This window comes from Pteropus medius, unplaced genomic scaffold (genome assembly GCF_902729225.1).
Source record: "Pteropus medius unplaced genomic scaffold, Ma_sr-lr_union100, whole genome shotgun sequence".
Taxonomy (NCBI): Eukaryota; Metazoa; Chordata; class Mammalia; order Chiroptera; family Pteropodidae; genus Pteropus; species Pteropus medius.
The window spans coordinates 3,685,732-3,712,495 of NW_024343578.1; the positions used below are offsets into that span (position 1 = coordinate 3,685,732).

The 26,764-nt window shown below is 54.7% G+C and overlaps 3 protein-coding genes across 14 annotated transcripts in view; 2 read left to right on the forward strand and 1 right to left on the reverse strand.

The window, feature by feature from the left end:
• Nucleotides 1–3,790, reverse strand: part of NISCH (nischarin) — a 30,807-nt gene extending 27,017 nt beyond the window's left edge. For 9 of the 11 annotated variants that reach the window (XM_039867514.1, XM_039867513.1, XM_039867512.1 and 6 more), the window contains exons 1-3: nt 3,645–3,790; nt 1,513–1,596; nt 597–779 (exon numbers count right to left, since the gene is read on the reverse strand). In XM_039867514.1, coding sequence (XP_039723448.1) covers nt 597–779; nt 1,513–1,596; nt 3,645–3,740 — 363 coding nt within the window. In that variant the 5' untranslated portion in view covers nt 3,741–3,790. Of the gene's footprint in view, nt 1–596; nt 780–1,512; nt 1,597–3,644 lie in introns of those variants that run through there. The other 2 variants (XM_039867517.1, XM_039867515.1) reach the window with 2 other exon arrangements.
• A 1,463-nt stretch (nt 3,791–5,253) lies between these two features.
• TNNC1 (troponin C1, slow skeletal and cardiac type) lies at nt 5,254–8,307 on the forward strand. Its single transcript, XM_039867537.1, has 6 exons — nt 5,254–5,397; nt 6,901–6,931; nt 7,143–7,289; nt 7,564–7,678; nt 7,884–8,020; nt 8,105–8,307. Exons 1-6 carry the CDS (start codon nt 5,374–5,376, stop codon nt 8,134–8,136), a joined length of 486 nt encoding a protein of 161 aa, XP_039723471.1. The 5' UTR covers nt 5,254–5,373; the 3' UTR covers nt 8,137–8,307.
• Nucleotides 8,308–13,636: 5,329 nt separating this feature from the next.
• On the forward strand, nt 13,637–25,028 carry SEMA3G (semaphorin 3G). Of its 2 annotated transcripts, none has more exons than XM_039867540.1 (16): nt 13,637–13,820; nt 15,485–15,645; nt 15,760–15,822; nt 16,044–16,163; nt 16,448–16,538; nt 16,653–16,769; nt 16,990–17,135; nt 17,341–17,455; nt 17,550–17,619; nt 17,927–18,071; nt 18,354–18,585; nt 18,680–18,771; nt 19,438–19,479; nt 20,203–20,431; nt 20,740–20,879; nt 22,260–25,028. In XM_039867540.1, the coding sequence occupies exons 1-16, from the start codon at nt 13,712–13,714 to the stop codon at nt 22,701–22,703; spliced, it is 2,316 nt and encodes a 771-aa protein (XP_039723474.1). In that variant the 5' UTR covers nt 13,637–13,711; the 3' UTR covers nt 22,704–25,028. The 2 variants fall into 2 exon arrangements, with proteins under 2 accessions (XP_039723474.1, XP_039723475.1); XM_039867541.1 differs by having other exon boundaries at nt 22,263–25,028.
• The last annotated feature ends 1,736 nt before the right edge of the window (nt 25,029–26,764 follow it).

The window sequence follows — 26,764 nt, forward strand, 5'->3', positions numbered from 1 at the left end:
ATTGTTAGCTGTTTTTAATGTTTTGGTTTCTCACTGCCAAATTTCCCTCCTTGAAGCTTGACGATTCATCCTGTCACCAGCAGCCCATGAAAACTGTTCTTTTATCCAGAAGGGAATGCAGAGTTGCTCCATAACATACTCCCATCAGAGGAAGCTATCTACCCTCACTCCCAACTCAGATCCTGACAATGCCCCAGGACAGCAATATTCTGCCAACACAGACTGATCCCTTAGTCCTGAGCTGTAGACCAACAACTCAACACTAGTCTATGCTAGGTGCTAGCTGTTTCTAATCTATCCCCATCCATTTGGATGAAAACCTAGCGTAAACACCTACAGACCGTTTTTGCTACCCAAAATGCCTGTGGTGGAAAACCTCTCTGTGGCCACGGGGTATCTAATGTAAGGCAAATCTGTTAACAAACATACTTCTGCCCAGATCCCATCCCCACTAGGGTGATGTTCCTCTATATTCTAACCTCAGGATTAAACTCCAGCCAATGTCTCCTCAAAGCTGAGGTCTACACTGGTTTGTTGCTTTGAGCTTGGGTGGTTGTGGGCTTGTGGGCAAAAGAGAAAACCTAAGAGGAACTTACATAGAACTGAAAATGCAAGAAATGGGCCAGCACTCTGGGGGCTACACCAGGGAAGGTGGTCAGCAGTGTCTGGAGGTAGATCTCCAAATCTTTCTCCCTCTTTTCCACCAAGCTTCTTGAGTTTTTCCCAATTATCTTTTTGGGAGGAAGTAGATTTTTATCAATCTTCTTCTCTGCAACAAGCTGTAAGAAAACATAAACATGTCAACCACAGACAAGAGGTTCTGCAACTAGACAAGACCAAGGCAAGAAGCCTGAGGGAAGGTGCTTGTCATAACTTCCCCAGCACCTCATGGCAGCAGTATCAGGATTAGTAACCAAACCAGTGCTTCTGGGCTTGGCCTCATTAAGTTGTTAGTATTAGAAATACCAGTACAATTCCAGACAGAGAGCTCCATGTGGAGACTCTGGAAACATTCAGAAAGAGAGACCTCCAGGTCTCTAAAATCTCCATCTTTTCCAAACCAAAGCAAAAAACAATCCGGGTGGTGGCCTGTCTTTAAAACACTTGGGCTGCAAATGACCCAGAAAAAGGCATCTCTCTCTCCAAAATCAAAGAAAGAAATGGAATCACAGCCAATTTTAAAGTACAGTCCGTAGAATAGTTATAGTCAGGTCGAACAAGTTCAAACCTGTTCCCTCCCCAGGAAAGTGTCCCGGGATCTCACATCCAAGCTAGGACTGGCAATCTTAAAACTGAAGTTCACATATGCTCCTTGTATACCATCTCATGGTAGGGCTGAATTCCCAGGACCCACCAGTTTTGTTTTTTTTTTTATGTTAATAAACTGGTTTGTTAAAGAACACTATAGGCATGGAGGCTGTTTTGCCCTACAACTAAAACGTGGCACAATGAGACCCTGGCCTAAAAGCCTCCAAGCCCTGAGACACAGGTCTCCCAGCTCTCAAGGGTTACCTTTTCATGCAAGTCATAGAAGTCGCTATAGCGGTGCTTGACTGTCCATTCATGGTTCCCATCAGTGATCTGGATGATATAAACCTAAAAAGGAAAATGGGCAGCCCTTGCCTAGTCAGCAACAAAGAGAGCCCCGCCCCACCCCCAGCAATAGCTGCAGGACACCTAGACCCTCTCAACCCTCAGGCCAAAGTTGGGTTGTTCTTCCCCACCAGTCTTTGCACTTGACTCTTGCTGCGCAGCAGGGCCCCCTATCAGCCTCCTCCATGGCCCTAGCACTGGATTTAGCAGGCGCACGGGGTAAGTCTGTGGCTTTACCTATATTGTATTAAGCCATCTCTTTAGTTTTTTACCTCCAATCTCCAGGTAATTCAAAGCTCAATCCAACCTGAGCTGCAGGCAAGGCCACCCCTTTCAAGGGAGGCAGAACAGGACCAGGTCTGGCAAAGCTAGCTTCTCTGCTGTATGTTTTCCCAGGTGCTGTGCTCATATCCTGGAAGGAAGCCCTTTTCCAACCCTTTTGGCTGGGTCATAGCTGTGATTGCTGCTGAGCCAGGAATCAAGGCACTAAGAAGCTGATGGAAAGGTGGCGGGGGCGGGGGCAGTGATGGGCTATTAAGCCCTAACAGAAGGCGAATGGCTTAGTGGTTAAGGGAATGGGCCTTGGAGTCAAGAAAGACCTGGATTCAAAGCCTGACTGCCATTTCCTGGCTGTGGCTTATGTATGAGTCACTGATATAAGTGACAGGGAGCCTAAGTTTTCTCTGAGCCTCAGTTCCTCCATCTTAAGATCTGCTAAGAATCAAATAAGGAAAAGCATGCAACATGCTTTGTACAAGGCCTGACATGCAGCAAGTGTTCAATGAAAAGTAGGTATGCTAATAATATTCAACTCAGCACATCCAAAGACAAAATGATAGGGTCTGCATGGATCACATTCAGGGAGGGGCTCAGCCCTGCAGAATAAAGAGCTTTTCAGAGCTGACCCTCCAGCTGAATGTAGCCCATGGGTGCCATCAGCCTAGAGATCTCAACCATCATCTGGAGGAGGACCCCTGGTCCTAATGCCCCGCCCCTCTCTGCAGCAAGCAGGGGAGGGGGCGGAGAAAACTCAGCTGAAGCGTCCACAGAGGAGCAGCCATTTCTCTAGGGCTTGTTGCTCCAGGATCCGCCCCCAGACCCTATTCCCAGCCTGGCAGCTTCCCTCCCCCTCCTCCCGCCCAAAAAAGGAGAAAGAACCAGAGGAATGACCAACAGTTGGAGGGTTAGGATGAGGACCAAGGGGGTGGGGCGAAGGCAGGGCCAAAGCTCCCCACCCTCTGGGAACAAAGGACAGGAGGCTAGGAGGTACCCAATACGCCCCCACCCCACAGCCAGACCCTGCAAGGCAGCCTACCAGACCCACAGGCATGGCGTCTAACCTCATCTAGACCCAAGAGGGCTTCTATCACAGCCCAGCACTCCCCCGCTTTTCTATCCTTCATTTCTCCCATAGCCTTGAAGTGTGCGTTTTTGCCCCAACTCGCCCCCAAAGGTTCCTGGGTCTTGCACTTTCAGCCTGAGCGACTCCCTCCACCGCTCCCTCTTGTCTCTACCTAGCCCTCAGGGCCTCAGAGCCCCAGTTGCGCCCTGCTGTAGCAAATATCAACTGCGACCCCAGGCTCCGTAGATCAAGGTCCCGCCCCCTCTCCTTCATGGCCTGCGGGGCCCTGACACTCCTGATTACATCCAGCAGACACCCCTCCCTAGTCCCCCTCCTCCTGCACTCTCCCTCATATCTTCCCAGGCTGGCGCCCCACCAGGCCTAAGAGGATCTAGAGGCTCCTCTGCTTTATCTAGACCACTCTTCTCCCCATACCCTCTTTATCTCCAGATCCTCTTCAACCCTAGCTTTCTTTCCTGCACACGTACCCTTTCCCCAAACCTCTCTCTGGGTCCCACCCTAGGACCCTCTTCCCGGACCTACGCGGCCGAGATCCCTTACCCAGACGCCCCGATCTCAGACTCCCTCCTCGAAATCGCTAGCCCTCTATCCATTTCTCCCTGGTCCAGACCTCCAACCCAATCCTTCCGAGTCGGAATCCAGGTTTCAGCCGCCAGCCTGGATTCGGGGGCCCGCGTCCTCAGCATACCGTATATGTGTCCACGAGCTCAGAGCCCACGACGCGCGCCACTTTGGCCGGCTCAGCCTCCCGCTCGGCCACGAAGCTGCACGCCGCAGCCGCCATGTTCCGGGCTCCTCCGCCGCCCGGCGCAGACTGGCAGCAGCAGGGGGCGGGGACAGCGTCGGCCCGCCCCTCGGATCTCCCCGCTCCCCGCCCCTGCCGCGCACCGCGCCGCCATCTTGGCCCCGGGGCCTCCTCGCGCCTTCGTCCCTCCCCTCGCGCATAATTGACAGCAACCACTCACGGCGCGCGTGCGCGGGCCACGCGGGCTTGTCCGCCTACGTAGTGTGTACCAGGTTGGCGCCGCCCGCCGAGCTCCTCGCAGCCAGGCAGATACTGAGGCTTTGAGTGGGTAACTCTAGGCGTTACCATTCGCCGCCGGGGAGGGAGGACAGAAAGCCTCATACCTCTCGGGCTACTCGAAGCAAGTTACTGTTTAGTCTGGCCTCAGTTTCCCCCTTCGGAAAAGGGAGGTAGTAATCGCGCCTCACCTGGCTCTTGGACTCATTCTGGATAGGGCACGAGGAGGTTGAAGAGGATATGAGCTGTGCTTAGAGCCAAAACAGGGACAGAGTAACTCTGTACCAGTTCTTATCCACTCCAAGATTTGGAGATCTCCTCTGTCACATGGGCTGCTGGAGATCTGAGTAGATTAATAAACGCAGTGCCCCGTTCACAAGGCAGGGAGCTGGCGTGGTTATCAAAAGCGGGGGAGGGGCTGCCTTTACATGGTGGCAGTGTGAAGATGGAAGGAAGAGAGATGTGCCTGCCATTGAACCCAGGACTCCCACATAGTGTCCTACAGGAGCTTGAAACAATGGGGCTACAGACTGGCCCTGGACCCAGAACTACAGTGCTGTAATGGGAAGCACAGACACAGAGACAGAGCCCTAACCCAGAGACACAGAACTAGAAGAGGGAGGTAGTAGCCCAGCTGGAGGGGAAAGGGAGAGAGTCTGGCACAGATGCGGCATTTGTAGGTGTGTTTGTTGGCTGACTGAGTGCAGCTGCCTTAAGCCCAGAAGTAGTATAATCTGATGAGATGAGCGGTCTGGGGTTTGGCTCCTCTGGCACACCTGGCTTAAGGGCTCCACACTATTCTGTCATAAGGTGACTTCCTTCTCCACCAGTTCTACAGCACTGTACTCAGAGCTTAGTGTTCAAGGCTTCTCTTAGCAGGGCCCCATACTCCCAAGCTTCTCCTCCCATACGGCTGCCACCCAACTGAAGAGAAGTTTAAAGCAGGGGCTGCCAAGTCAGCAAGACCTTGGGCAAGCCACCACCCCTCCAGGAGCCTCAGTTTCCTTATCTGGAAAGTGGGATTAATGTTACCCACCCCCCTAATTGGATGGAAGGCTGAGCTGCTATGTGTAGGGGTCTGGCCTGGGCCCCACTACTTTGCAGCTCCTGTCCTGCCCTGGATTCATGTTTTCATTCACCTAAGAAAACTTTCCAGAGAGTCCCTTGGGGGGGCAATAGGGGAACAAAGGGAAAGAGACCTGGTCCTTACATACTTCATCTCCCTGCCCTAGGCAGAGGACACAGGGACTCAGGCCAGCCTGAGATCTCCAGGGCTGGGGAGGGCGTGGAGGATGCTACACACTGCGGTGGGCTGGGCCTGGAATGCAGCGGGGCAGGGCTATTTAAACCCAGGCCTGCCTGGCAACTCCAGCAGCCTGCCCTGTGAGCCGCCAGCATGGATGACATCTACAAGGCTGCGGTGAGGGACTGGGGTGGGTGGGCCTATTGGGGGCTCACTTATCTCGGAATGGGGGGACAAGGTCATCCCAGGGAAGTGGTGGGGGCCCAGGAGAGGACCTTCACACTTTCAGGCAAGAGCCTCAAGGGGATGGTGGGTCTGGTGTTCCAGGGTGTGAAAGGGGTGAGGGATTCAGGGACTGGAGAGGAGCTGTCAGAGTAGATGGAGGAGAAGATCTCACCTTTTAGCATCATGTCCGCCACTGTCCCCAAGTGTCTGTGGTCCGAGTTACTGTCTCTCAGTCACTTCTCTCTGCATTTGTCTCTCTGGTCTCTGGATCTTTGCCTTTCTCAGCCTCTTTCCATTTCTTAGTTCCAAGCTGTCCCGAAGTCTCTGTCGCTGTCTCCCTGACCTTACCCCCATTTCTGCTCCTCATATTCTGCTTCTCACACACTCAGAATCCCCCAACTCCCTCCAGTCCCTTGGCTGGCTGAAGATGCTGTAGGGTGGGGGGTGATGGGGATTGTGAGGAGGGGACTGCAGAGCTGGAATCCTGAATGGGGGGAGAGACTTTGAAGTTTGAAGCAAGCAGGATAGGACTGAGTATGGGGGAGAGCCGGGAAGAAGGAACAGAGAACTGGGGCCCAAGCCCCTATCTAGTCTTTCAGGCTCAGGGCTCAGTGGCTTAGCCAGGAGTGAGGGCTGGAGAGTGGTCACCCAAGTCCTTGCAGCCCTCTGGAGTCTCTGAGGGGCTTCAAATGCTATTCCATCTGGGGGAGGGTGGTTTGCTAACCTGCCCCTGCCCCCAGAGACAAGGACATCTGGCACAAACAGCTGTCCCCAAAGGAACCCCTTCTTTAGCCCTGGGATTGTGTCCCCACTCTCGGGTAGGGAAGGGCTAGAGCTGGCTCTGGTGGCACCTCTGCCTATCTGTAGTAGTCCATGGGGCTGTGGGGAGCAGCCTTCTGCCTGTGCCCATACAAGGTCTTGTGGGGCTGGGGACTAATTTTGGCTCCTGAGGCACCAGCAGGCCAGGGGGCCAGATAACACTGCCCCACCCTCTGCATGCCAGAGTCCCCAGAACAATCACCAGGTTTAACTTTGTCCCCCGTTAAAAATAGCTCAGTGGCCACCCTGGTCAGGTTACAGTGGGTGGCTTTACCTACCCCCACACTAGCTTTATTGTTCCAACCTGAAGGACAGCTGTCCCTCAGTCCACCCAGCTTGGGTTTCAGCAGGGGGCCAATAGGGCATTGAATCGTCACTGACTATTGTTACTCGGGGTCACCTTGGCTCTAGAGGTGGTGCCCACCTGTCACCTTGGCCCTGAGCCCAGTCTCAGTGAAGCCATCTGGGTCACCTCAGGGCTTTGGGGGAAGGGAGAGAAGACTGAGGCATCTGCTCTGTGACCTGGAAATGGCCTGTCTCTTCTTGGCTTCAGTCTTCCCACCTGTGGAATGGGTTGGTTTCCTCAACAGCAGCTGGAGTCTGAGCCTGAGTCCTAAGACCTCTTTTCCTCTCTAGGTAGAGCAGCTAACAGAAGAGCAGAAAAATGGTGAGTGCCCCAGCACATATGTAGGGGACAGCAGGGCTGGGCTGGGGGTGCATAAGAACCCCAGGCTGGAGACCAGAGGCTTGAGTCCCTTTTGTTGTGAGGTCTCAGAGGGAAGTGGGAAGGTTGGCAGGTGGCCCCAGGGTTCTTGTCTTAAGGTGGTCCTGGCTGCTGAGCCATGGCTACTCTGTCCCCCCGCACCTATTGGACACAGAGTTCAAGGCAGCCTTTGACATCTTCGTGCTGGGTGCTGAAGATGGCTGCATCAGCACCAAGGAGCTGGGCAAGGTGATGAGGATGCTGGGCCAGAACCCCACACCTGAGGAACTGCAGGAGATGATCGACGAGGTGGATGAGGATGGTGAGCCCCTCCAACTTACCAGGTCCCAGACCCCATAGCACCCCAGGTCACTGGGGACTTGAATCTTCGCTCTGCCACTTATTATTCTGTGCTATTGAAGGAGCTGTTTAGCATCTCTGAGCCTCAGTTGTCTCATATATAAAATGGGCATCATGGCCACCTTGTTTCATGGAGTTGGTGTGTGGATGTAGTGAGAACACTGAGGTTTAGGGTCAAGGGCAGTGCCAGCTGTTCTGACCATCCCTCTCTAACAGCCCTGATATCTATCCCCCAGGCAGCGGCACAGTTGACTTTGATGAGTTCCTGGTCATGATGGTTCGATGCATGAAGGATGATAGCAAAGGGAAGTCTGAGGAAGAGCTGTCTGACCTCTTTCGCATGTTTGACAAGTGAGCGTACGACCCTTTACCTCTGAAGGAGGAAGTCTTGTGATCTCCAGGCCTCAGTCTCCCATTCTGTGCAATGGGGGAGTGGGAGGCCCCATCTCCCAGTGGCCCTGCCCTGCCTCCCTGGTTTGTGGGTAGGACTGCTTCTTTCCCTCCCCAGTCCCCACTATGGGCTCTGAGACTCTCCCTTGCCCCACACTCCCGGCAGAAACGCTGACGGCTATATCGACCTGGATGAGCTGAAGATAATGCTTCAGGCTACTGGAGAGACCATCACGGAAGATGACATCGAGGAACTCATGAAGGACGGTGACAAGAACAATGATGGCCGCATCGACTATGATGGTGAGGGGGTGGTTCATTGGATCTCCTACTGCCTATACCCTGCTGGCCCCCAGCTCTGACCCGTGCCTGCCCCTCTCTCCACAGAGTTCCTGGAGTTCATGAAGGGGGTGGAATAGATGCTGACCCTTCCCCAGAGCTGCCTGTGTCGCCTTCCAACTCTAGCTGGGCCTAGGGTTGGGGCAGGAGGCCAGGGTTCCCAGGATGCGAGCCTGGGCCCACCAGAGGCCCTCCCTGACTCCCTCCTCAGCCCTGTACTAGGGAATGCAAATAAAGCCCTGCTGCTTGGAGGTCTGGTGTCTGGCCTTCATTCAGGGGTCTGGGGACTCTTCATCAGCTTTTATTCCTGCCCTAACGACCACTTCCTTTCCCATCCCAGAGCGCAGGCTCTAATTATCCCTGCATACCGCCTTCCACAGGAGGGACTAGGTTAGACCAGAGACCATCATGCTCCATACCCCACTGCCTCCTTTCTATAACTGCTGATGGCCAGGCCTTATCTCCAGTGATTCAGCATCTGGAGTCTACATTTAATAGGCTACTGGAGATCATGGCTTGGTCAGTTAGTTGGCAGATGCGGGGAATACCTCATCTTGGAGAGAGGAATAACTGCAGCACCCAGCAAGGCCCTGGATGCCACTTGACACAGCAGCCCCAGCTCTGTCTTAGCTCTGGTTGGTCCATCTGCCACTTGGATCTCTTGCTGGCAACATTGACTCCCAGGGACCAAGGGTTATATCGTCTATTCTACTTCACTTCACTCATTTGACAGTTGAGGACCCTAGGGCCCAGAGAAGCACAGGGGCCTGTCAAGGTCATCCAGTGAGTTTGGGGGAGAGGAGAGCCACGTGACTCCCAGTGAGGGCTCTGTCTGATGGACCAGGTCCATGTGTAGGCATAATTTCCAGTTCCCGCTACCCTCAGAGGCTCCAGCAACCTACTTTCTCTCTCTGACAGGGAATGGAGGCCCAAGGCCTGGTGGCTCTCATCTTAGTGGAGATGCCCAGGCCAGACCTACAGCCAGAACAGTGACACTGATCTTGGGCAGGAGGGTGGGGTGCTGCAGGGAAGTAGAGGTGTGAGCAGTGGTGCTTGCAGGAGGGACAGCTGCCACGGTGCCTAGTCTCCAGCCAGAATGTCAGCAGTTGTCTTTGCTCCACACAGACTCCCCACAGCCTCCCCACCTGTGCCCCAGCCTTGGCATTCCCCAGAGAGGCCCAGCATTCCGGAGACGGTCTTGGAATTCTGGAGATGCCTCCAGTGGAAGCCAGAGCTGGCAGGAGTTGCCTGCTCCCTAGAGAGACCCAGGGGGAGGGGAGAAGGGGTCCTCTCAGTCCTGCCCTTGGGAGCTGGAAATCTCAAAGACTTACACATCTGGAAAGATGACATCTCAGGAGAGGAGGCAGGGCCACAGTGGGCAGTACCACCAGCCAGTGTACCATTCCATGGTGTAATCACACCTGCCATGTGCCTGGCACAGGCTAGATACTGGGACTCTTCAGAGAGAGGCCCAGTCCTTAATTTCATGAAATTTATAGTCAACTCAAGAAGACAAAGAGGGAGATAAGTGCAATGAGGAAATCAGCACATTGCTGGAATGAGAACTGTAGAAATGTGGTGATCATGAAATAAAGTGGTCCAGGAAGCCTTCCTGGAGGAGGTAGCACTGAGCTGAGGCCTGAAAGACTACAAGGAATCAGCCATGGAAGGGCATTGGGAAGAGACTGGAGCATCTCAGGAGCAGAAAGGGTGTCGGCTGGGCACTGAGCCTTAGTAATCTTAGGGTGAGAAGGCCTGATGTTTCTGAGCGCAGTGGAGTGAGACGGGTGGAGGGAGGTGCATGGAGTGAGGGTATGCTTTGGAACTAGAAGGATTGAATGTGAAGTGAGAGAAAGTGAGGAGTCAAGGATGGCCCTTCACATCAAGGATGAAGCTGCCATTTGCTGAGATATAGAAGCCTGAGGGTGACAGTTTCTTGGCAGTGGGGTATTGGGAAGTGAAGGTTCCTTTTTTCCTTTAATTTTTTTTCATGATTTTTAATTTTTCATTTTAAAATTCCAGACTTGCAAAAATGCAAATGACCCCCATTTACACTTTACCCAGCTTCCCCAAATGTTAACATTTTAAATAGTCAGAGGACAATAATCAAACGCAAGCCACTACTAACTCATCTGCTGACTTCACTCACGTTGGTCAGTTGCCCTACTAAAGTCCTTTTCTTGGATCAGGATGTGACCCAAGATCTCACACTGTGTCTCGTCATCCTATCCACTTTCTCTCCTCCAATCTATGTCAGTTTCTCAGTCTTTCCTTGCCTTTTGTGACCGTGACACTTTTGAAGAGTGCAGATAAGTTATTTTGTAGGATCTCATACAATTTGGATTTGTCTAGGGTTTCCTCAGAACTGGATTCAGGTTATGTATTTCTGGTGGGATAATCGCAGGAGAGAGATGGAGAGTCAAAGTTGAGATGCCTCTGGGACAGGATGGTGGGGATGTCAAAGCAAGGTAGATCTAAGTGAGAGGCAGAGAGAATGCTATAAACTCAGGTGTCATCAAAGTAAGAAGCAGTTTCCCAGCCCTGGTCCTGGATGAGGTCCTAGGGAGAGGGTGTGTAGGGAGGGGTGGCCCAGGACTGGGCGCTGGGCATCCCACATGGGCAGTCTGGGGGAGGAGGTGTGAATGATGAAGTGGGAGAGATCCTTGGTCAATGAGAGGCCTCAGGAGCCAGAACGGAAGGAAGGAGGCATGGAAGACTGCTGATGGTTTGGGACTAGGAAATTAGGAGGCCTCCAAGGCCTTGGCCATCTGGACATGAGGGTTTCATTGGAGCAATAGGATGGGAGCCTGGCTGAAGAGAGAAAAGAGTAAGCAAGACAAAGGGGAAATGGAGAATTAAGACAGCACTGCTGAAGTTCTGCAAATGCTCAGGGACCAGAGAAATGGACTGGAACGGAGGGGAGATGTGGAAACTCATTTGAGGAGGGGAAGCCTGCATGCTGATGGAAACAACCCAGTGAATCTGGAAAAGTGCTGATGTAAGACGAAGAGCAGAGCTGCAGAAGGTGAGTGGCTATAGGCCTCTGGGGAGTGTTTTAAGGGTTTGGTTATAGCGCTGGGCCTGAATTCAGGCTGGGCAAAGAGAAAGGGGGCTCAAGGCAATGAGGGAAGAATTGTGGCGATGGGGATACTGAATGCAGGAAGTATGTCCAGAGGAAGGGATGTTCCCTTCCCTGTAAGCAAGGCACATCCTTACTCATGGTGACTTGGAGGATGGGTGGCTGAGGTGAGGGGAGGAGGAGGACAAGAACCTGAGAGGCCAGGGGCACCCAAGGCATGTGGGATACTGATGGAATTGGAGAAGGAGAAAAGAGAAACCCTAAGAGTTAAGCTCTCTGTGAATAAAACAAGAGGATGGTTGGGCTAGTTCAAAGAGGGGACATGGCGGTGGCGGCTGGCTGGTGCATTAGAGAAGGGGTCCACAGAGAGTGAGCCCTGTGGGATCATCCCAATGTCCCTATTCCAGAATGAGGTTGGTGGAGGAGGAATTAGGGCATCCCTTTCTCCTAGGCATGTCCACCCCAGAATTCTAGCTGGGAGAGGCTGAGTTGTGACTCTCTACATATCTGCCTGGTAGCATCTGATACATGAACACACACATCATACATGTATATGGCCAAGGGCTCACAAAGCTCCCACCGGCACACAGCATTGCACTTCTCTGTATACGTCACCCAGTTCTGACTCTTTTGCTGCATTCTCTCCTCTCCATTTCTTCTGGGCTGTGTCATCCTTTGCCTGGATAGTGCTTCCTCCATGAAGCTTCCCTTGATCTCCTCCATCAGGAGCAATCACTGGCCTTGTCTCTTCATATATATGGTTGCCTGGTTATTGCCTGCTGCCCCAAGAGGCTGAGGTTTCTCCTGGGTGGCCCTGCTGCCCTGCATAGGGCCTGATACAACGAACAGCTTTGGGACCTCCTGCAGTTTCCACTTTGTCCATTAGATGGCACAAGATGCACGTGGCTGGGCCCATCAATCTGAGAAATCAAAGGCTCCTTTCGGTCTATTTTCTATCTGCAGTCTGCAAACAAGGGGTCTTTACAGAAAATCCTTACCTTCTCCACAGACCGGAAAACTGAGGCTCAGAGAAGGAGAAGATCTGATTGAGGCGACACAATAAGTTAACCTTAGAGTTCAGGCTCCCACCCCAAGCTGTTTTACTGTAGCCTCAGCTGGGGGCCTGGCTGAGCTGAGGCCCCCAGGGTGAGCTCCCAGGCTGAAGAGTTATTGGGTCTGCTGCCCACAGCTGGTGGCCACATGCTGTTTGAAGGGTTGTCTGGCTCAATCTCCAGGCAGATATTGGCCCTCAGCCTGGGCTACTGCCCAAAATATCTCTCCAGGGAGACAGAGGCAGAGAAGCTCCACCCCTCTGAGGGACCAGGATATAATCACCATCATGGCAGCCCCAGTACAAGCACCCCCCCACTCCCACACCATCACCAGTTTACATCACCTGTTACACCCAAGGTGGCTTGTCCCTGGCCCTGGAAGGAGGAGATGGAGACCCAGAGAGGGAAAGGCCTTGGCCAAAGTTCTCCAGGGGAGTCAGAAGCAGGCGGTCTGAGGCCAGTCATTGGCCTTCCTGAGTAGCCCTCTGCCCAATCCCAGGTTAGGGCCCCGCTGGGAGGAGGCATATATATGTCAGGCAGAGGTGGGGACAGGGGGACAGGGTTCAAGTTCCCTGGGTCTTTCTCATGCTAATTCAAGGGGTTGACCTGTTTCTCTTCCAGGGATGAGGTAGGGAGGGGAGGTGGGATCCAAGTACCCTCCAGGAGTCTGAGAATCCCAGGAAGGGGCAGGGTTGATGGGACCTGTTCTCAGCCTGCTCTGTGGCCTGGGCTAGGTCTTTCACTCTCTGGTGTCCCCGAGTTTCCTGACCACCACCTAAGGGCTCAGGCTGGTCCACCTGGGAGGCCACCACTCAGCGAGTGACACTCTGGGCCCTGGGCCTCTGGCTGAAAGAGGGAGGGTAATCAGAGACTACACTGCCCAGCGAGCTGGGATGGAGCCTAGAGGCCAGATATTCATTCTTGCCAATCCCAGATCTATAAAGTGTGGCAAACCTCTGTTTCTGCCCAAAACATGGAAGGTCTGAGACTGGAATGACCCTCCCTCCAGGTAACTTGGGCCTTGCCAGAGAGTTGGGGAGCCATGCCAAGGCTTCAGGGGGTTGGACCCCCCTGGAATTAGAGACCTCTAGTTTGTGGGCATCTCTGTCGGGGGCATTGAAGGGTCAGGGAGCAAAGGAGAGCCTAGGCAGACCTCCACCCAGCCCATGAACTTCTGATCTCTAACCCCTGACCTCTCTTCCAGGTTATCTCACCCCTTGACATTTTGCTAGGGCCTGGGGTCTTCGGTTTGCGGACATATCTGTGTAAACTACCCACACTCCAGCTGGGAACCGGCTTGTATGACGCAGAGGCATCAACCGGGCCAGGCAGGGTAGAGGGAACCACTGCAGGTGGATGGTGGAGGCTCTTGCCCCTCCTTCCTCCTCCTCCTTCCTGGCCCTGGACGGGGTGGAGCCACTGCCTTATAAGTGGCAGGCCTGGCGGCAACAGAGCAAACTGCAACCAGCGGCCAGCGACCAGAGGGTGGCTTCACAGGCAGCGTGGTGTCCTTGGTCCCCCACCATGGCCCTCTCGCCCTGGGCCATCTGCTGCCTCCTGGGGGGCCTCCTGCTCAGCAGGGGCAACCCCAGTCCTGGCCCCAGCGTGCCCCGCCTGCGGCTCTCCTACAGAGGTACGGGTGGGTTCACCCTGTTTGTGTGCATGTCCGTGGGAGCGTAGAACCCTGCAGCACACCCAGCTGTGGGACCTCAGCCAGCCCGGGTGAATCTGTTCTGCCAGCTGGAGGATGCAGGCACTCCCTGCACAGCCTGTGGGAAGGACTTCGTGGTCATTCCCTGGGATGGTGCTCCTGGCTGCTGCCAGAGGCAGGCACTGGGGAAGAGGCAGGGGAGAGGGACAGGTCCTGGGAGGCATGGTCCGAGTAGAGGTGGGAGAGACAGAGACATTCAGAAAAGTGGGTGGGGAAGATGCCCACATGAGTTTAGCTGTCCCTTTGGGGAGAGAGATGGAAAAGGGCAGACAGGACAGGTCTGGAGGACCTCAGCTGAGGCTCCTTGCCCAGAGCGGACAGTAGGGGAGCAGAATCCTGCCTCTCTCCTCCCTGCCCTGCAATGGGGCCCTTCACCCTGTCCCCACAGCCTTGCCTCCACCTGCCTCTTGCATCCCACTTCCCAATGCCAACCTCTCTTCTTCCTTTCTCCATCCCATCCCAGGAGGTTCTTCTGCAGATCTAACCTGATATGTCGTGCTATAGCTGGCACACGCCTCCTCTGAATCTGTAGAGACAGCATGTGGGAAAAGGCCCCTGAGACAGACGCAGGATCTCCACAGTTTCTTCTTCTAGGGGAAGCCAGAGGGGTGATGATCTTTCCCTGGGAACCCCAGTCCGAGGGGGGCGGGGAGACCCAGGCCTCCTCTGGAGAGTCTGAGGTGGAAGACATGGCTCTACTCTTTGAGAGATTAAAAATGGGTCTGGGGAATAGGGAATATGGTTCTGCCCTTGGAGCTGTGGTTTTTGGAGAAGTCAAGCTATAAGAAAAAGCCCAAATAGAGCAAATCCCCTCCGAAGTACTATCAGCCGTGGAGGGCTTCCTGGAAGAGGCTGTTGGTGAATTTGGGGATGGAGTGGGTACTGGACCAAGGATGGCCCCTTGGGCAGGCATAGGATACTTAGCCTTCCCAAGAGTAGCCAATGCCCCTTCTCACCACATCTTGCTACCTGCCCCCTTGCCCACCTATCACCTCCACCTCCTTAGCTCAACCCAAGGACCTATTTCAGGATCCTTGACTTCTAGGACCAGCATCCCTAGACATCCTTAGGGCCTGGGTGGACAGGTTCTATGGAGAAGAAAATCTTTAACCACATCCCTGGGCTAGAGCCTGGAGCCTCAGCTGGCCATACTTGGCCTCTCCCATACCCAGGCCTTTGCCAGGTGTACCCTCTGCTGGGGATGCTCTCCCCTGCTTGTCCACCTGCACACTGCTCAGACTCACCCACCCTTCCCCCAGGCTCTCCCTGCACTTTGCGAAGCTTTCTGCCATAAGTTCTACCAGTGGGTCCATCTTCCGTGGGGATTACATAGAGCACAGATGGGCCAGTGGGAAGGAGATGCTAAATGAAAGATCAAGGGATAAGGAATGAAGGGATAGGAGGTGACTGAGCTGGGCATCCCACCCACCTCAAGGAGCCACTTCCCGGAAGCCCTCCAGCAGCCTCACGTATGGAAACATTTTTCAGATGTGAGTGTGTGTGGGCGTGAATGCACAACTGGGACCCTCCACCTTCACCCCTTGTCTGAGCAGTAGGCCCTGACTCCCTCCCTTGCTCCCTTGTAGACCTCCTGTCTGCCAACCGCTCTGCCATTTTTCTGGGTCCCCGGGGCTCCCTGGACCTTCAGGCCATGTACCTGGATGAGTACAGGGATCGCCTCTTCCTGGGGGGTCGCGATGTCATCTACTCTCTGCGGCTGGACCAGGCATGGTCGGATCCCCGGGAGGTGAGCTGGAATGACCCGGGATAGGGTCTGTCTAAGAGCTGGGCAACTCTAGATGGGAGGCTGGACGGGGAAACTGAAGCTGTGAGGTCAGGGGTCAGCCAGGCTGTGTTTCAGGTCCTGTGGCCACCGCAGCCAGGACAAAGGGAGGAGTGTGTTCGAAAAGGAAGAGATCCTTTGGTAAGTGCTGTCTGGAGTGACTGTCTCCAACCCTGAATAACACCCCAAGATATCCTGTGGCCACTGTCCCCAGTGCCTGCGCTGGTGGCATTTGAAACAGATCCTGAGGACTCTGGAAGGTCCATGAAGAATGTCACCCCAGCGCTGGTCAGCCAGGCAGTGCTGAGCCTTGGGGCCTGAGGAGATGGTGGCCCCTCATCCCCTGCCCCTCTCCCCACTAGATGGAGTGCGCCAACTTTGTGCGGGTGCTGCAACCCCACAACCGGACCCACCTGCTGGCGTGTGGCACTGGGGCCTTCCAGCCCATCTGTGCCCTCATCATGGTCGGGCGCCGTGGGGAGGTGAGCCTAGGGCGGGCACCACAAGGGACCGGGAAGAGGCCATATTTCCTCCAGGCTGCCCGAACGCACTCCTTGGAGCCTGGATCGAGGCAGAGGTTTCAGGGGCCTGAAAGGCGCCTTTGTGCCAGGGAGCTGACCCCATTGGCATGGCCCTGAATCAAAGGCACCTTATACCCATCTCCTACTCCCCAGATGCATGCAATGGTCACTGCCCTGGTTGAGGGGGCTGGTGCTGCTTCCCCAGGTGACACCCCTCCCTCCCTCCTTCCCTTCCTCTCCCCCAGCATGTGCTCTACCTGGAGCCTGGCAGTGTGGAAAGTGGGCGGGGAAGATGCCCGCATGAGCCCAGCCGTCCCTTCGCCAGCACCTTCGTAGGTGGGTGATGCCCAGTCACAGACAGGCACAGGAAGGATGGGAGCCTGCCAGTGTCATTGAGAAAGGATAGTAGCTGGGTCCTCCTCCTCTGATTCTGTCCTTATCCTATCCCAGGCGGGGACCTGTACACGGGTCTCACTGCTGACTTCCTGGGGCGTGAGGCCATCATCTTCCGGAGTGGGGGTCCTCGGCCAGCCTTGCGTTCTGACTCTGACCAGAACCTCCTGCACGGTAAGCCCAGGGGCCTTCTGAGGGCAAGGCTAGCATTGGTAGGAGGGAGGAGAGCTGACTCTGGAGTAGAGACTGGAGGGCCAGCCCATCCCCACTTTAATCCCTGGGACTCCAGCCTCTGGTGGGGTCCTTGTACCTCTTCCCCTCCCCGTTGGGTTCAGCTACTTGTCCTCCCCTGTGAGGCTCCTCCACCAGCTTCACCCTGTCACCTGCCTCCCAGACCCCCGGTTTGTGATGGCTGCCCGGATCGCTGACAACTCTGACCAGAATGATGACAAGGTGTACTTCTTCTTCTCGGAGACTGTCCCCTCACCAGATGGTGGCCCAGGCTATGTCACCGTCAGCCGTGTGGGTCGTGTCTGCGTGGTGAGAGCTGTGAAGGGGCAGTGAGTTTCAAGTCCTTGCCACATCCCCTCTTCCCCAACCTGTCCCCACCCTCAGCAGGAGAGAAAATGTGATGAGGGCGTGAAGCCAATGTCCATGCCTCTCCCACAAAGGGTGAGGATAGAGGAGCAGGAGGAGGGGCCTGTCCTCTGGGGCCCAGGGCTAACTCTGGCCTCCCACCCCACAGAATGACGCTGGTGGCCAGCGTGTGCTGGTGAACAAATGGAGCACCTTTCTCAAGGCCAGGCTGGTCTGCTCAGTGCCTGGCCCCGGTGGTGCTGAGACCCACTTTGACCAGCTGGGTAAGGGCATGGCCAGGGGCAGGCCTGGGGGCGGGAATGGGAGGGCTCGGAGCCAGTGAGCAGGGGACATACGCAGTGGCCTTCTGTCTCCCAGAGGATGTGTTCCTGCTGTGGACCAAGGCAGGGAAGAGCCTCGAGGTGTATGCGCTTTTCAGCACAGTCAGGTAGGCACAATTTGTCTCCCCTTACTAACCCCCACCCCCTGGCCTGGTCTGTGTACCCCGGCCTCCTCTGTTGAGCCTCAGCCTTCATATTCTAGCCTTGCCAGGGGGCCCTGTCTCTATCCCTAACTTGGTGACTCTGCGGCTTTATATTCTGTCTCCCTTCCTTTACCTTTGCTGGGTGTCCTTATTTTTTGGTTTCTGCTGACTATAGGCACTGTCATCCTCTGCCCTGCCCATAGAGCCACGTTGCCCCCTTCCCACCTATGACAGCTCCCCTGGCCTGACTGCCCCTGTCTGCCCTCGGCAGTGCTGTGTTCCAGGGCTTTGCAGTCTGCTTGTATCACATGGCGGACATCTGGGAGGTCTTCAAGGGGCCTTTTGCTCACCAAGATGGTCCCCAGCACCAGTGGGGGCCTTATGGGGGCAAAGTGCCCTTCCCCCGCCCTGGCATGGTGAGTATCTGGCCAGGCCAGGGAAGAGGGCTGAGAAGATGCCAGGAGGCTCTACCTTGGGACAGCATTGTGTCTGCATAGAGCTCCACAGCAGTTCTGAACTGGGGCTCCAGAGGGGCGGGGCAGGGTGAGGCGTGGCACGGAGTCCTGACCATGTTAAGGTGCTTCTCTAAGAGAGCGGTCGCTCCGAGGTTGGTGTGCCCAGGCAGTGCAGCATAGAAACAGGGGTGGGGAATGTGCGATGCCAGTGTGCTCAAGGAGCAACCTTTGCTGCTGCCACAGTGCCCCAGCAAGATGACTGCGCAGCCTGGGCGACCCTTCGGCAGTACCAAGGACTATCCGGATGAGGTGCTGCAGTTTGCCCGAGCCCACCCTCTAATGTTCCGGCCTGTGCGGCCTCGGCGGGGCCGCCCTGTCCTTGTCAAAACCCACCTGGCCCAGCAGCTGCGGCAGATCGTGGTGGACCGTGTGGAGGCAGAGGACGGGACCTATGATGTCATCTTCCTGGGGACTGGTGAGTGGACTGAATGAGGTGGCCAGACAGGGGAGGTGTGTGGGGGCCCAGGCTGCCTCTTCCTCTCCTACTGACCCCTTCCTTCGTACCCCAGACTCAGGTTCAGTGCTCAAGGTCATGGCCCTCCAGTCTGGGGGCTCAGCTGAGCCTGAGGAGGTGGTTCTGGAGGAGCTCCAGGTGTTTAAGGTGAGCCGGGGGACTGATGAGAGGGCTCCCCTATCCCTGAGTCTAGGCCTGGCTACTGGGAAGCAGGAGCAAAGCACAGGATGGAGATGGACTTGTCTTTCCTGAACTTGCAGCCAATGAAAGGACGAGAGTCTGCTGCAGAGGCCTTGCTGATGCTTCTAAATGACTGAGGGGCCTGGAGATGTAGTCTGTGAGCTGAAAGTTGGGGGGCCCAAGGAGAGATGGCCAAGGAGAGCAACTCTTGACAAAGCTCTGACAGGCTCAGGTCACTGTGAAGGGGTGACTGAGACCCTAAATGCCCAAGGGGTTCTGTTGGCCCCTCTATAGAATCAAGCAGGGGGTGTGTCTGGGGGATTGCATGCCTCCTGACACGGAATGGGTGATTTGAGACAGCTGCTTCATTGCTGGGGAACAGGGATGTGGGAGGGGACGCTGGAGATTTGTGCTTTTAGCCAAGCCTTCTGCTTGGAGAGACCAGGGGACCTTTCTTGTAACCTGACCTCTGGGAAAGACTGTCTGGCCTTAATTTTCAGGGCATGCACTGACCCAGGCTGGGAGATAGGTGGCTCTTACCCAGGATTTAAAGGTGGCTGAAAGCAGGGATGCAGTGGAGGGCTCTCCCACCCCACCTCCCCACCCCCTGCTGAGATTCTGCCTCTTCCCCAGGTGCCAACAGCCATCACTGAGTTGGAAATTTCGGTCAAAAGGGTAAGAGCAGCTGTATCCTCCCTACTCCTCCGTCCTCCCCTCCCCTGGCCCAAAGCCTTAAGGACTGCCAGTGTCTGCCGAGCCCCTGCAGTTGTCTGATTAGGCCCCAATAAGAGGGTTGAGAGTCCAGCTGGTTGCTGAGCTTCCCATGCATGAAACCGATGGGCAGTGGGAGGCCCTGAGTAAGTGAGGCTGTATTCAGATAAGGGGAGAGCCACAAAGGCCAGTTTCTCAGGGAGGGCAAAAAAAGTGCCTGAAACAAAATCCAGATTTGAAATCAAACAGAGGAGCCACTTCTTAGAGGCCTGCTATGTCCTTTCGCAAGTGGCAAATACCATCTCCCCAATTTTTTCTGCCCCAATTTATCTTCGGGTAAATCCCGACTTTGGTATTGGGATACTTAAACTAGAGTGCACCTCTAAGGTCAGAAGCAAGTCAGGATAAAGGCCATTGGGGCAGAGTGCAAAGGTCAGCAGCAGAGAGAGCCTAAAGAAGCCCTTTAGAGAAAAGACCCTAGGTCTGCGCCCTCCCCTACACGTCTTAGCACAGGATCTGGTGTGTAGTGTGTGGGAGATAAACATTTTGTTTCTATGAATGCCCTCAAGAGGTTCTGGAAGACTGCTGGCAAATGGCAGGAATCTCAGGAAACCCGAGGGGCTGAGAGCCTAGCTGCTTCTGGAGAAGCTCAGGCTTACCACAGACTCTGCTTGTGTCCCTCCCCAGCAAATGCTGTATGTGGGCTCAAGGCTAGGTGTGGCTCGGCTGAAGCTGCATCAGTGTGAGACTTATGGCAGTGCCTGTGCAGAGTGCTGCCTGGCCCGGGACCCATACTGTGCCTGGGATGGGGCCTCTTGTACCCACTATCGACCTGGCACCAGCAAGCGCCGGTTCCGTCGGCAGGACATCCGGCATGGCAACCCTGCCCTGCAGTGTCTGGGCCAGAGCCAGCATGGTAAGTGTAGCAGGAATGGGGGCACCGGCTGGGCTCTCACAAGGTCCCTACTCACCCTTGTGGGCTGGGCTCAACTCCTGTGAAGTAGGACCTCAGACTGGCTCTCTTGTAACAAAAAATCTTCAGTTTCCTGATCTGTGCAGCTCCTCTAGGTATATGGGTGTAGGGTCTTTGGACAGAGTAACTGGCTTGGGGATTGATGGACACGTAGGTCCCTGTCACATTGGTAGGGGTTCCTGGGCTCTGGGAGTCAGCTGGCCCCAGGGTTCCATAGTTCTTGAGCTGAGCTCACCTCCACCTCCCTCCAGAGGAGACTGCAGGACCCCTGGCGACCACCACAGTCTATGGCACAGAGCACAACAGCACCTTCCTGGAGTGCCTGCCCAAGTCTCCCCAGGCAGCTGTGCGCTGGTTCTTGCAGAGGCCTGGGGACGAGGGACCTGACCAGGTGAGCGAGGACCCTGTGTTCAGTTTACTCGTGTCCTGAGTTCACATCCTTCCCTGAACTCCAAGTCCTGAGCCCTAGGACGAGGCTCTGAGGGGAACCTGCTAAGATCAACTGAAGAAATTGTGTATTAGGCCCCTCGGGTGCCTGGAAGAAGGTGTCCCTGCTCCTGCCATCTGAGAATGCCCAGGCCAGATGTGCCTGGGACTCCTTCAGTGACAGGGAGCCCACCAACTCCCAAGGCACTGGGTTGAGCTCTGATAGGTGGGTAGCGGAGATGGAAGATAGGGAGGGGGCTCTGGGCCAGTCAGGAAGCCCCCCAGGCCTACACAGATACCTACTCATCTTCAAAGGGGTCCTTTCCCCAGGGGTTCTTGGTCCTTCCCTGTCCCAGGCCTGTGCCCCTGGCCACTGGCCTTCACCCCTATACTTCCTCCCTGGAGTGCTTGGCTCCACTTTTTGGCCCCACACTTCCTCCCTGGAGTCCAATGGTCTGCCTGGGCCTCCTATTCCCCCATCTGGAAAGGTCTGTCAATCCCAGAGATGGCTTCAGTGTGGAGCCTGAGAATGAGTGTGGGTGGGGCAGGGTGAGGAACCATTCTCTAGAGCTCCCAGGGGCCGGGAAAGGGAAGGAGTGGGGTGATTATAGGAGGAGCTCTCCTTCCAGCTTGGGAACTGGGGGAGGCCAGTCTTGGGCCAGCTGTCGGCAGGCTGGACACTGAGAAGACTCCCCCAGGGGGTCAGGGGCAGGGGGAGCAATGAGATGAAGTTACATAGCACTAACCGCCCAAGCAGGCCAGCCTCAATGTACAGATTTGCAGACTAAAGCCCAGACAGCAGCCAGGCTGGAGATTGTCCGTGTCAGAACAGCACTCCCGCCTCCCACACTATGATGGGCGCTCTGTCCACCCCTGGCTGGGGCTCTGGGCCCTGTATTGTGAGGGGATTGAACAATGCAGGCCATGTGGAGCGGAGGGGAGTTCTAGTATTGGGACTGAGGTTATAGCTCCCCTCTGGGTAAAAATCCATACATAACCTCTTATCCTCTCTGTTCCCTGGGAGTGTTTGCCTGGGCCCCCTAAAGCCAAAATAGGTGCCCCAGAGCTCTGACGAGGGAGAAACCAGTCAATCAAATCTTGAAAGGCCCCCTTTGCTGGCCATGCCCTAGATTATGGGAAGGTGAGGCCCTGCCTGCAATTAGCTCACAGACTTGAGGAGGCTGAGCCTGCCGTGCTGCTGGTCCCCTCCTGGGATGGGGAGAATGGGTAAGGGGAAGTGCCCAAGTACTGGGCTCTAAGATGGCAAATTTGAAAGAGCAGAGTGCAGAGAAGCTGATGGTGTGTGCCTTGCTCCGTGCCCCTCTCATGTCCTCCCTCTGTCCAGCAGGTGAAGACTGATGAGAGAGTCTTACAAACAGAGCAAGGGCTGCTGTTCCGCAGGCTCAGCCGCCTCGATGCCGGCACTTATATCTGCACTACGCTGGAGCACAGCTTCTCCCAGACGGTGGCCCGCCTGGCTCTGGAGGTGATCGTTGCCTCACAGCTCAACAGCCTGTTCCCTCAGGAGCCCAGGCAAGAGGAGACCCATGCCCAGGGAGGCCTGGCCTTCACTTCGCCCAAGGCCTGGTACAAAGACATCCTGCAGCTCATCGGCTTCGCCAACTTGCCCCGAGTAGATGAGTACTGTGAGCGCATGTGGTGCTCGTCCAGGAGCCGGGGCAAACAGGCCAAAGGCAAGAGCTGGGCAGGGCTGGAGCTGGGCAAGAAAGTGAAGAGCCGGGTGCAGGTCGAGCGCAATCGGACGCCCCGGGAGGTGGAGGCCACATAGAAGAGAGTAGACGGAAGAGGGGGTGGTTGGGATGGGCCTAGTGGCCCAACATCCACCCCCAGTGTCTTCCAACCCCCAGTGTCTTCCAACCCCCCCAGCTAGGGGGCCAGCAGGCCTGATCATCAATTAGAAATGGGAGTCTTTGCCCTCTAAACCCCTACCAGACTGCCACAGGAAAGGCTGGGGTCTGATGGAGGGACCCTGTGCCTGTGCCCTGCCCCTCTCTGCTCTCAGTTCCAGTTGAAGCTGGCACCCTCCTGCTGCTGGCAACCCCACTGGGCCCATTTGTTCTCAGAGGTGGCCCCCAGATTGCATTTCCGGTTGTGCCTAAGGCACGAGGGCTGGGTGGTGCTTTCCCAGCTGTAGAACAATGGCCATTCTGAGTGACCCTTAGCGTGGGTATGTGGGTGCATCTGAAGAGGTGTCTGGGCAGGGGGTGGGCCCTCAGGCAGCCACAGGAGGGTGGACTTTGCCTCTAAGTTAGCACCCGTCAAGAAGACCTACACCGACTGAGCTGGGGAGGAGAAGTAGAGGTGCTGAGAAGGTGGAGCACTTTGTGTCCCGATAGCTTGGTGGCCCCCTGCCACTGCCTACCACCTCTTCTCCATCTCATAACCACAGAAGCATAGACTTTTAGAGCTCCCTGCAACCTGGGTGTGGACTTGTCCTCAGGCCTTACTTCATAAACCAAGGGGGCCTCACAGCCTGACTCTCCTTACTCAGGTCCCTGAGCTGCCAGGCCAGCTTTCCTACGATGCCCAGCCCTCCTGATAGGATGCCTCCTCCCCACTATCAGGGTCTTCATGCTGATGAGTAGGGCAAGGGTGGGTTCCAGAAGATCATCCCTGCCTCTGTGGACTAGAGATGGGGAGAGGGGAGCCAGGGAAGAGGGGGCCGTCTTTCCTAAGACAATGCAAGTATGCCTACAGCCTGGGAGGGTGGGAACGGGGCAGATCTGAGAGAAAGCTATGGCTGGTGGGCAGAATCAGGGGTGGGGCTACACATGGGAACACAGAAGATCAAGAGGCTTTTAAGACGGGGAGAGGGTGGGAAACCCTAGGATGGGCTATGGGACCCAGGAGCAGGCATGCTCAAGGACTCAGAATGGTATCAATTAGCCAGGAGCCATGGGGGAGGCCAGATGTCTCCCACCCCGGGAACTTTGGTTTCTGTTCAATAAGGATTGGTCATAGATGGTTCATTTATGAAGCCTTTTTTTTGTTTTTTTTCTTTTAAGGGGAAAAATATAGGGGAAAAGGCTACTAAGAACTCTAGGTCCTTGGGGCTAAAGCTTAGGTGGCCAGGACACATTCTGCCTGGGTGTGTTGGGAGTGTTTTGCCATTAGCAGTAATGTCTTTCTTGGGCTGGGGAGCACAGCAGCGGGGAGGAGGAGGACTAAATGAAAAGTCGTTCCCAGCCTGCATATGAACGAACAAGTTAGTGACGCACAAAACTGGCAGGAGGGAGATAAGAGCATCAAGTTCGAGATTCCTTCCATTAAGAAACCAAGACGAAGAAATGAGTTAAAAATAGATAAAAAGCAAGACAAGGTTTCCTGCCCCATCGAACTCAAACCCAGACTGTGCGTGCCTTGGATTCTATCTTTATTGTCCCCCTACTCAATTCCCAATTGGGATCTGAAATAGGCCCTCCTTGCCCACTTTGACAGCACAGTAATTGAACCAGAAGCTTTGAGATGAACCTGACAGCACTTTGGGAAGGCTTGCCTGGGGTTGCTGTGACTGGGCTGTCAGCAGGTAAAAGCAGAGGAGAGGACTGTGAGGAGGGGTGTTAGAAAAGAGAGGGGAGGGGAGATAGAGGCCATGGAAGAGGGTGAGGAGAGAACCCAGAGCCCCAGGGAAGGTGTCAGAGATGCAACCAGCTCTGCCCCTCTGTCCCAGGGAAGCCAGGAAGAAACCACCAGGCCCTCAATGGCCTGTAGGCTGGGCCCAGGTATGACAGGCTCCTGTCAGGGCCTTCTGGGGAAGATACTCTGGAAAATGAAGGGAGGAGCTCAAAATCCTGAACAATGAACACCTGCACTTGAAAAATTATGGACAGCTTCTACCAAATCCCCACCCCGCAACCCTCCATGGTACTGTGTGTTATTAACTCCTGGAAATGGCTCTATGTGTGAATTCTATTTTTGTATTCATATGTCGAGATGGGCTTTGTGGTTTCTCTGTCTTCAGAGCACACTTCCTCTAATTACTATTGTTATTTTCATTGTCACGACCGCCCCTGAGCTCTAGTGAGGATAGCGTGGTGGTCTATTGCATAGAATCTACAAGGAAAAGAATGAAGTTAATATTTACATCACATAATTATATTATTATTGTATCTGTGTATTTCTGTGCTAAATTGACTGATACCATCTGTGTGAGTTGGAAATGAAGAGCCTTTTACCTCCATTCCACAAGGGAGAAGGCCACCCTAGGTGGTATTTTCTAGAAGGGAGGGTGGGCATTAACGGAAGGAAGGAGTCAGAAGGCTTATTAAATTAGGAAAATCCTGCCCCTCGGGCTTCTGAGACTGACCTTGGAACTTCAAGAGGATCTAGAGCCAGGAAAAAAAAAAAATGCTGGCAAAGGGCAGCTGGGTATGTAGGCAGCCTTGCTCTTTTTTCACAATAACACTTGACAGCAACACTTGGCCTGATGCCTTTCTTCATCCCAAACCACATACCAATGTTTATTAAGGCCACTGTGCTCTTGCTTGGAGGGCTGGGCTGTGCCGTGGGGGCTGTAGTTTCTGGGGGGGGAGAGGAGGCCCCAAGAGTCTGGCCTACTGGGTGTGCTGTAGAAATTGCCTCTAACCATGGCTCCCACTCCTCTGTGACATTATGCTGCTGCCCAAAAAGCAGACTCCACTGGTGCTGGAGAGAGGTGAGAACAGGTAGGGACAGACATTACCCTTGCTTAGATGGGCCTCTCGGTCCATATTATAGACCAGGGAGGCTTAATAGAACAGGGCCTATCAGTTCTGTCTTGCAGCCCAGGCCCCTCCTTTTGCCCTCTGGTTCCTGCACAAACACTTAGGCCCGAGAGAACTTGAAACTTGTTGTCCCACCTCAAGCCATCATCACCACCTACTCATAAGCATCATCAGAGTACCCACCTGGCACAGAGGAGGGGTGTGTGGACGTGACCTCCATAACCCCCTTCTCCCCTCATGCAATGCTGTCCCCTAGCACTGGGTGCCTCTGCTCCCACCATCACTGCCACCTGTGCCCTGAAGACCCCTCAGGCCTGGACTTCTCCCTGGTCCCCCACACCTCCTCCTTCCTCCCATCTTAAGTCCTATTTCCTGTCTCAAGGATTTCACTCTATCTTCCTCTGCCAGCTTTTTCCTCTAAGTCTCATACTTCCCTTAGCCTTTGGGTCTCTGTTTCGTGATTTCTCAAACACATTTAGAACTGGAAAGGGCCTTCGAGTAAGGTAATAGTCGAGTATTTTCCAAAATGTTGTCCTATGGAATAATTATTCCACAAAAATGGTCAAGTAAATCTGGGATTTCTGCTCCCTTAACCTCATGGAGCTGTGCACTGCCTGCTTGCTTGCCCTGTGAAATTCCTGAGAAGCCCAAATTGATCTCCCATTAATTTGCATTCCTACTGTATGCTACATAATTCTCCAAAACGTTTGGTCCTCTATCCCTTTTTCCCATGGAGTCATTACCATCTCATGTTTCTAATGTTTTGAAGGGTATACTTTAGGAAACTGCTGATTAGATTAATTCTTTCTCTTAACATGTGAGATTAATTTAATTTATTAATCTCTGCCTTCTAAGTCCCATGGCCGGCAACAGAGCAGGATCTGCCATCCCAGAGCCAGGCTGCCAAGCGGCCCGACTGCTGACCCTTGGGTCTGGACTCTGCCCTGCTTCTGGCTCCCATCTCCCACACTCAGCCTGCATCTCCGGCTTACTTCCTGCTCCTTTTGTATCTGGCATGGTCCTCTGTGGAGGGCTAGGATTCACCCCAAGCCTGTGACTGTCCTGTAGTCCACAGACTAGTTTCTAAGGAAGGGCGGGTGACATGGAGGGGATAAAATAAGGGAGG

Excerpts from the sequence above, each read along its gene's own strand:
- TNNC1 (XM_039867537.1), top strand. The coding sequence starts at position 5,374 with ATGGATGACATCTACAAGGCTGCG. Across the intron at positions 7,679-7,883 it reads CTCTTTCGCATGTTTGACAA|AAACGCTGACGGCTATATCG; the intron begins GTGAGCGTACGA and ends CACTCCCGGCAG. Across the intron at positions 8,021-8,104 it reads TGGCCGCATCGACTATGATG|AGTTCCTGGAGTTCATGAAG; the intron begins GTGAGGGGGTGG and ends CTCTCTCCACAG.
- SEMA3G (XM_039867540.1), top strand. The coding sequence starts at position 13,712 with ATGGCCCTCTCGCCCTGGGCCATCTGCTGCCTCCTGGGGGGCCTCCTG. Across the intron at positions 13,821-15,484 it reads CCTGCGGCTCTCCTACAGAG|ACCTCCTGTCTGCCAACCGC; the intron begins GTACGGGTGGGT and ends GCTCCCTTGTAG. Across the intron at positions 19,480-20,202 it reads TGGAAATTTCGGTCAAAAGG|CAAATGCTGTATGTGGGCTC; the intron begins GTAAGAGCAGCT and ends GTCCCTCCCCAG.